This window comes from Rattus norvegicus, chromosome 17, assembly GCF_021556685.1.
Source record: "Rattus norvegicus strain SHRSP/BbbUtx chromosome 17, alternate assembly SHRSP_T2T, whole genome shotgun sequence".
NCBI lineage: Eukaryota > Metazoa > Chordata > Mammalia > Rodentia > Muridae > Rattus > Rattus norvegicus.
In genome coordinates this window covers 14,300,579-14,309,800 of record NC_141550.1, presented here as the reverse complement: position 1 = coordinate 14,309,800, position 9,222 = coordinate 14,300,579, and the positions used below count along the sequence as shown (strand labels likewise).

The 9,222-nt window shown below is 44.0% G+C and overlaps 1 protein-coding gene across 1 annotated transcript; it reads left to right on the top strand.

Moving 5' to 3' along the window:
• Nucleotides 1–3,540: 3,540 nt before the first annotated feature.
• On the top strand, nucleotides 3,541–8,927 carry LOC120097801 (spermatogenesis-associated protein 31E1-like). Its single transcript, XM_087591659.1, has 4 exons — nucleotides 3,541–3,755; nucleotides 4,952–5,003; nucleotides 5,532–5,592; nucleotides 5,840–8,927. The coding sequence occupies exons 1-4, from the start codon at nucleotides 3,573–3,575 to the stop codon at nucleotides 8,802–8,804; spliced, it is 3,261 nt and encodes a 1,086-aa protein (XP_087447785.1). The 5' UTR covers nucleotides 3,541–3,572; the 3' UTR covers nucleotides 8,805–8,927.
• Nucleotides 8,928–9,222: the final 295 nt, after the last annotated feature.

The window sequence follows — 9,222 nt, the reverse complement described above, 5'->3', positions numbered from 1 at the left end:
GTGTGGGTGCCCATGTGCTCACCCACTGTTGTAAAGGAAACTTGACCAAAGTACACATTGAACCTCACACAATAATAGTGACAGACTTCAATACCCCACTCTCACCAATAAACAGGTCACTGAAACAGTAATTAAACACAGACACAGTGGAATTAACAGAAGTTGTCAATCAACAGAAACCTCCCATACTCATGGAAACTCTTCAACTCTCTTCTCTGTGCTAACTTGTTCAGGGAAAAAATACAGAACGAAATTAGTCTTTCTAGATTTTATGAAAAAGAGGGCACAGCATATCCACACTTATGGGACACAATGAAAGTAGTCCTAAGCATGAAATAAAGAGCACTAAGTGCCTTCATGAAGAAATTTGAGAAATCCTACTATCCTAACTTCACAGCATATCTGAAAGCTCTAGAACAAAAGAAAGCAATCACACACAAGAGGAGTAGAAGCGAGGAAATAAACTCAGGGCTGAAATCATTTAGAAACAAAGAAAGTGAGACAAGGAATTACCAAACCAAGAACTGGTTCTTTGATAAAAATCAACAAGATAGGGGTTGGGGATTTAGCTCAGTGGTAGAGCGCTTGCCTAGCAAGCGCAAGGCCCTGGGTTCGATTCCCAGTTCTGAAAAAAAGAAAAGGAAAAAAAATCAACAAGATAGACAAACCGTAGCAAAACCAACTAAAGCACACAGAGACAATATCCAATTTCACAACATAACAAATGAAAAGTGATACATAAAAATAGAAATTGAGGAAATTGAAGAATCATCAGATCTTACTACTAAAGCCTAGACACAACAAAACTGGAAAATCTAGATGAAATGCATGAGTGTGGGTATGGCTGACAGATACCATACACCAAAGATTAATCAAGATCAGCTCCAGTATTTAAACAGTCCCATAACCCATAGGGAAATACAAGCAGTCATTAAAATCTTCAACCAAAAAAGCCCTGGTCCAGATGGTGTTAGTGAAGAATTCTACCAGACACTCAAAGAAGACATAATAGCAATACTTGTCAGAGTAGTCCACACAATAGAAACAGAGAGAACACTACTTACCTCATTCTATGAAGCCACAGTTGCTCTGATACATAAACCACATAAAGACCCAACAAAGAAAGAGAACTTCAGACCAATTTCACTAATAAATAAGTGGAAAAATACTCAATTAAATTCTAACCAACCAAATGAAAGACCACATCAAATCCATCATTCCCCCTACACATTTGTAGCAGTTGTGCAGCTCAAGCTTCTTGTGGATACTGTAAAATTTCAGTGGGAGCTGCCTCTGACTCTGTTGCCTGCCTTTGGATTCCCTTCCCCCAGCTGGACTGCCTGCGTAGACCTCATTCAGACAGGACAGGATGCACTTAGGCCTTCTCCCAGTTGATTGTAAGGGCTGGTTTGTATCCAAGGTAGGGTGTCCCCTTCTTTGAGGAGAAGGAAAGGGAGTAATGGGGGAGGTATTTGTGAGACTTAGACTGGAAAGATGTACTAGGATCAAGGGATAAAGGGAATAAAAAACTTTAATGGAAAAAAAGAACTCCAGTAGCACAGAAAAGAGCCCAATAAATAGAAAATGAGATGAAATGAAATTAAAAGTCTCTGTTCAAACAAAGATGCTTGCGTTACAGGCCTAGAGGATGGGAGACAATCCCACTAGTGAAATTCCAATGTGGGGCCTTAACATTTAGAATGTACAAAGAATTGCAATTTAAATATCAAAAAACCAATATATGGACTAATGAACAATTTTAAAATTAACTATTTTACCAATTGATCAACATTCTTTGCCTTCAGATAAATTCAACTTCAGAATATATAATGAACACAAGAAAAGAGACACAAACAACCAAAATAAGTCACCAAATTATAAGGGACAGAGGATAACAGAGAAGACACAACAGAGAACTTTCAATATCCTTAGCCATCAGATAGATTCAAATTAGGGAAACATTGAGATTCCATTTTACCTAACAACAATGACTGAGATCAAAACAAAAGAGAAACTTGGCCAAAGATTAAGGAAGGGACCCATCAGGAACTGTTAACTGGTGTGTGAACTGGAGAAGCATGGGGGAAATCAGTACAGACATTCCTAAAAGCAGAACTACCATGGGCCCAGGGATACCGTTTCTGAGCAAGGACTCAAAGGATGTGGTCTATGACAAGGAGATAAGGGCACAGCCATGTTGATTGTGGTACCACTCCCAACAACAAAACAATTAAATAGTTAAAAATACCTAAATAAATTCTACTAGAGTTTGGTAACTAAGAAAACTGAACATGTCAAGAAGGAAAACACTACTAAGCATGGCAATAATCATAGAAGGTTTAGTTCAGAATTACCCACGTGCTTTCTTATGATTCGGAAATGAATTTCATTATCCTTACCATCCTATACCAGAAGACAATAAAAGTACATTGTTTTTGATTATACTGAACAATGACAAAGCTAAATAAATAGGAGAAAATGGAAGTTTAATGTCTGAATGGAGATGAGCTGTGATCACATAATGGACAAACATAAATCTACAGAAAAACACAACCCTACAGAAAGAATCCCTAAGAAGGAAACATAAGTTCCACAGAGAAGCTCATTTTCTGAAAAACTAAGAACCAATGGACCTGAGCAGATATCTTCCAGAAGACAAAGGTAAAGTGTAAATTTTGGGTTTCTTTGGAGACCCAGGCAGATGATACTAATGTTTTGCTGGGGCAGACAGGGGAAAGAATGCTTTGCTACAGCGGACACATGAAAGAATGTTTGCCTGAAGCAGACACAGGTGACACATGAAAGGAAACATGATATTTAGAAGGAATATTGATAAGACCCCAGAGACAATGGGATCTCTGGCTTTGGTTCACCTTACTCTGCCTTCCTAGTCATTGCTGAAGAAAAGCTTGTATTGGTCCACCTTACATTGCATTCCTAAGCTTCTCCTGGGGATTCGTCTGAGAAGACTCACCAAAGAACCTCGAGGATTCTTGCCGTCTCATTAGACTTGGGCCCAACAGGCCAGCCTCCCAGATTCTTCTGAATAGAACTGCCCCTGCTGATTCATGTGTGGTGTCTGTGAGTAGACAGCACTGAAGCTGCTAATTCATGTTTGGTGTTCACTAGGGAACTGAACCGGGTACAAGGAAGATTGAAATGTCCCAAAAGAACTATTTCCATTCAGCTCCCTGTCCCCCCATATCCTAATAACATTCCTCTTTCACTGGTGGGTGGAGGGTCAGAGGGGAGGGTGAAATCTTATAAAAGTAGGTTGAGCAAAACATATGCCTACGCCGAGAAATACTGGTGCTCAGAAAGAAGGAACAAAATATGGACAGAGGTCTATTTGTGCCTGATACAGCAACAGGATTAGGAAGAAGGGAAAGGGAAAAGACACAGCAGGTAACCCTGGCATGGAGGCTGGGGAGGGGCAGTGGCACCCTCTCCCCTGGCAGGCGCCCTTTGTGATGAGGAGACCACAGCTGTGTGATGTGGCCTGAGCCCCCTTGAAAAGTCACATGCTATACAGCACAGGTCAGTGGCCTGTGAGCTGCACTGCGATTCAGAAGATGGAGAGCTTTCTCAATCTGATGAATAGCATTATTTACTCGTGGGTGAGCCCCAGCACTATAGACACAGCAATAGACATGAGCATTGCCATTCTGTGTGGAGCTGGGCTCTATTTCCTACTGACCCCCTTCCTGAAGAACCTCCCTGTGTCACCATGTGAAAGTGAAATGGACATCACAGAGGTGAGGAGAGCCTTGGTTCACATGGAATAGAGAAGCTGTCTGTTGTTCACTACTGCTTCTCTAACTTTTCATAGAGATACAGGTTTAGTGACAATTCTGGTATTTAAAAAAAGAACCATAAATATAAGAATTTAATTTTTAAAGTCTGGTGGGTGATAAGGGGCTGCTTCAGATTGTCCACAGTAACTGTATTGTCACATGACCAAGGAGGACCATGAATTTTTCAACGGCAGATAGTTTCATTGTTCTTGTGACTTTTGGAATTCTGGGAAATTTTTGGAGGGTATATAAAAGCTAGAACCTTGAGAGGCATGGGGGGTTCTCGTTTGTTGGGCATTTCTAGCCCTTGTTGGTATTTGTGGTTTGTTAATTAGTTGTGTGAACAGAAGAAAAAAGAAGTCATCCTGGATATCCTGATAGTAAAGGTCAAATTTTCACCAAGGACATCATCCCCTGTAATCAGCAGAATAGTTCAAGAATAATGTCTCCCCCTTAACCCTCTATCCTTCTTCTCCTCTGTCTGGTGTTAGGGGATAGAATGGGTGGTAGGAAAAGGGTGGAGAAGGATGAAAGAAAGAAGAACCAACAAATTAGCTAAAATCTAGCTACAGACAGGGAATGAGAAATCTCCAGAAAGAGTCTGAATGGGTTAGCAGGAAGGGCATAGGAGAGTGTGGCCCTGAGGTGTCTGCCTGAAGCTCTCACACCATTGGTAAGAGGATGCAGAGAGGGCACTAAGTACGACTCTGGCTACTTGGAAAGACTGCATTTCTGAGTTGCTGAGGACGCAGAACAAGCTCAGTGCAAGGCAATCTGTCCTCTGCTCAGGCACTTGGTTTCAATTGTGTTGAGCTGATGTGAAGCAGGTGATGAGACCAAGGGCTCAAATCAGGGCTTGAGTCTCCTCTCCTCTGAGGAAGCAGATATCACCTGAGACCAGAGGCAGCTGCATAGTCTGAGGAACACTAACTGAGGACATCCCTGGTAACTGTGGCATAGGAAGCCCCTTTTGCTGCCTTTCCAACAAGGCAATAAGGAGATGGATTTATGTACAGTGTTGAAGAGGCAAGGAGGGATAAGAGAGATCTCCCTGGGAAATTAAGATTTCATGTATTATAGGACCAAAGAAAACAGGTAGCTTGTCAATGAGAGAGGTAGAAGGGGCCCAACTAATTTGTGTTGTTTCTAAATGGCAGGATTTGAAGATGAGGCAGAGAAAGACCAGGATGAAAATCACTACTGTCAAAGGTAGGCTACCGTTTCTTAGGGTTGAGATAGTAAATCTGGCCTATCCCTCAGTGACCAGGGTCATGATGTAAACCCTAGGACATGATATGCAGAACAGAAGAATGGCTTCAGGGAAGGAATATACATTCAGAAAACACCCATGTTTGTGATAGAAAGAAACTGTGGTTGACCTGCGCTGAGTGCTGCACATGGGAATGTTGTTCAAGGCACTGCAGTGATTCTGTGCCCCTTATGGGGGAATCCCACTTCCACCTGAAAACGGGGGAGCTTCAGTTCTCCGACCTGCAATTCCCTTTCACATAACTGAACCTGTGGCCCTTGCCTTATTGTAACAGGAATGACAGGAGTGGAGGGGGGAAGGAAATTTTTAATGGGCAGATAAACTCCCTCCATTCCCCTTGTGCACACTCAGTGTTCTGTCCTTGCACTATGGGAGTTGAGCATTCCATTCTTAGCATGGGGAGTCATGAGAGACGCCTCAGTCCTAGGTGTTCTCATTCCTTATATTTTTTACATGACCATCTCCAGGTTGCAGAGAAGATAGAAAGAATGTGGAAGAGACCAAGATTCCATCACGACCTATGAAAATGTAAGAAATATCTGGCTTGTGGAATTTTTCATGCCAAAATGTATAAGGGTCTGGGTATCTTCATACTGAAGATGTTATGCAGGTTGGGATGGGAAGACAGGCCTCTTGGATATCACACTGAGAGACAGGATTTATGGAGGCAATGAGGCCCTATATGTCTATAGGTGCCCTATTTACACAGAGTTGTGGACCTCTTGTTCTTCTGATTGTTGCTGATGCTTTTGCCTCCTTTCTTTTGCACTTTCAGCAAGCAACTTCCCCAGGACTCCACATGGCGTCCCTGGTGGAACCCTCTTCAGAAAATGGAACACCTTCCTCTCTTTCAGTTGTTGTCTTATCTCAAGTTCTTGGAATATCTTATACACAAGGAATTTAGTCACATTTTCTGGGGCATATCCACTCTGTTCTCTGAGTCGGTCCTGGCTACTGCCCACATCTTCAGAAGCCCTTCCTCAACAGAACATAAAACCATGAGGTTTTGTGATGCCTGTCACCCTGGCCAAGCTCCTTCCCAGGCTCAAGGACCTCCAGAGTGTTCCCAAGAACAGCCATTGCCTGCACAACTTGTGACACCAAGCTTGTTAGCTGTGACAAAGGCCCAACTAATGCAAATCTTCCCAAGCTCTACACCAATCAAAACACCTCCTTGTTTCAAGAGGCAGGCCTTTAGAAAACCACATCCTACCAGTGATAAAGGGATACAGGTATCCCTATCAACGGAAAAACATGCCTGGCAACATGGACAGTATTGGAACCCCACCGAAGGTGATGATATCCAAAAACATCAGGCAGCCTTTATGAGACCGACTCAAAACTTGACCCTACACGATGAGGCTTTCAGGTCCCACTCCATCCTTCCTGAGTATTGGCAGATGGCCCACAAAAATGAGGGGCCACAGAATGAAGGGAAGGAAACTAATGTGGGACAAGAACAAGGAACCCCCATCATATTCCTCCCATCCTGGAGGCTGGCCCAGCTTCAGGGAAATTTTCCAGCATACAGTCATTATTGCAAGAGCAGGCCTCTACTCTCCCAATCTGTCCACTCATCCATCCTCGACCACAAAAGGTACACGTGGATCAAAATGAGGGGGTCTGTGCCCGTGGAGGTCCCCTTAAGGGAGGTCATAGAAAAGAGTGAAAAACATACCACCATCAAGAAGGGCATTGGTCTTGGGAGCAAGCACCTGCCTTGCACTTCAAGCAGCATCCATAAAAAGGGGCTGAATCCTAGTATTCCCACACTAAAGTCAGACGAACTGTCCTACATGAACCCTGCTGAATATCTTTCCATGGATGACTCAAACACTGAAAGGAAGCTGGCATTAGATATCACAGAACTTCCAGTCAAACACAGAAGGAAATCATATCTGCAGATCCTTGAGACAGAGGATCTTACCCCACCTGGAGTTCCAGCCTCAAACATTCCCCAAGTTGTGTTTCCCTCCTCCCCCATCTGTGATTCCAAGGAGGAACACTACTCCAAGGCTGCCACAATCCTGGAAAATTTGCATCACCAGGACCCAGGAGGGACAAGGGTAGAAAGTGCGTTAGCTGCCAGGCTAGAGAGTGCTCTGTGTATGCACTCAGCTGCAGAGGTGCAAGAGAACCAAAGAGCCCCTCAACCTGATGCCAGCCATGGGCCCTCAAAAGCTCATCCAGATTCATGGCAGAGTCACCTGAGTAGTCAGCAACCTGATTTCTGCCTCCAGGCTCAACCCCAGCAGAACCGGACCATCCAAGGAAGTGAAACAGGCAGTCTCCAACAAAATACAAGCATAAAAATTGACAAGTATCTACCATGGAAGGGGTTTCAGTATGTGGACTCATCTCAACCCTGCTGTCGTGTGATAGTGCTTGGTCAGGATGAAACCATTCCACCCTCAGCAGCCAAACCAAGCAACAGAGTGGAGGTGAAAGAAGAGCCATCTGCATGGACAGTGAGTCTGGGATCCAGTGAGGTTCACAATGGCCAATCCATCAATATCAGTCGCAGGGACTTTGAGTCTTCACAGCCCAACCAACATCCTGGTCATCTGCAAACACCTACCCTACAGCACTCAGAGGACTCGGTCCAAAAACCACAATCACACAGTAAGATAGACCTGAAATCAAAGGAGCAGGCACAGCCCTGGCCTGTGAGTCATGATCCAGATGTCCCCAGTACAGTACACCTTGCCAAGGTCAGCTTGCCTTCACAGCACCTAATGCCCAGCTTTCAAATTACATGCCAAAACCCCATAACTACACTGGCTTTAAGTGAAGATTTAGTGAAGAGACATGAAATGCTGGAAACTGGAGAGATATGTGTCCCAAAGGAAAAAATTGAAGTGAAAGATTTCAAGGGGTCCCATCCCCAGAAAGAGAAGCAGATTACTATAAGATCTAGAGCCATAAGCCAGGGAGAACGGCTCAGGAGGGTAAGTCCTTCCATCCAAAGCTCCACCCAGATCACGGATACAACCAAGACTTGGATTCCAGGGAAAGGGGAGGTTACTTCGAAAAGTCCTTGGGATAACATCACAGGGACTGCTTCAAAATATCAAACCTCCGGCACAAAATACATTGGACAGGGGGATTTCTTAGAGAATGTTCTCCCTACCTCAGGTACTAAGCAAATACAGGAGGTTGTAACAAAAAACAAGGTCCTCTACAATACAGTAGCTGAAATACAATCACTTGTGAATGCTCTCGTCCGGATCACGGAAAACACTGAAGAGTACCAATCAAAGGTACTAGGGTGTAAAGTGGAGTCCCTGACATCCCAGCTGGATGACCCATCCCACACTCCTGTGGGTCTGCATGATACAATCCACAGCAGAGCAGTAAACAGACTGAGCTGTGATCATGTCAGCCCTGAGATCATTAACTTCCCCTTTACATATACAGGGATTGAAGACCAACTACAGTCAGGGATTGAAGCCCAGAGAGCCTGTGACCCAGGTAAAATTACAACAAAGGTTGGAATAGGCTGTTGGCCACATAGCAGCCTCGAAGGGCACAACCATTCCTTCAGATACAGAGAAATTACAGACAAACAGCAGTCAGGCATTGTCCATAAAGCCTTTGACACTCATCAAAATACAAAGAAAGGAATGGGCTGTGCCTGCTTTCTGAGTCCCAAAGAGAACCATCCAGTCAGTCAGACGGGAACTGACTGGTCCTCACATTCAGTTGCTGCCCAGCAAGCCTCTGACACCAGGTACACCTGACCAGGACAGGGCAAGGAGCAGGTGGCTCTGGCCATCCTTTTTCTAGAAGGTGTCCCATCTACCCATCCATTGTGTCCCCCATGCTTCCTGGTAATAAACTTGGTTTTGTACCTGCAAAGAAAGATTTTTCTTTTTCGGAGCTCTTCCTCCTGCACTCATGGCTCCTTCCCAGATAGGAGCTGCTTCCTTGTAAACACCCCTGCCTTTCACCACAGTGGTTTCGGTCTCACAGTGATGGAATAGCATATTTCTGCCTCAGTGCAGTTCATGGAGAGACAGGGCAGGTGGGAAGGCACAGTCACTTTGAGGTGTCATCGACATACAGTACATCATTTTATACATCATTTTATAGTTATTATTAAGCATCTGTCATTGCAAAGACAACAAAACACTACATTTTTTTAGGATGAGCCAACCC

What these genes read in the sequence shown, in the direction of transcription:
- LOC120097801 (XM_087591659.1), top strand. Translation starts at nt 3,573, where the DNA reads ATGGAGAGCTTTCTCAATCTGATGAATAGCATTATTTACTCGTGGGTG. An exon ending in GAAAATCACTACTGTCAAAG is followed by an intron (nt 5,004 to 5,531) that starts GTAGGCTACCGT and finishes GACCATCTCCAG; the next exon opens with GTTGCAGAGAAGATAGAAAG. An exon ending in CCATCACGACCTATGAAAAT is followed by an intron (nt 5,593 to 5,839) that starts GTAAGAAATATC and finishes TTGCACTTTCAG; the next exon opens with CAAGCAACTTCCCCAGGACT.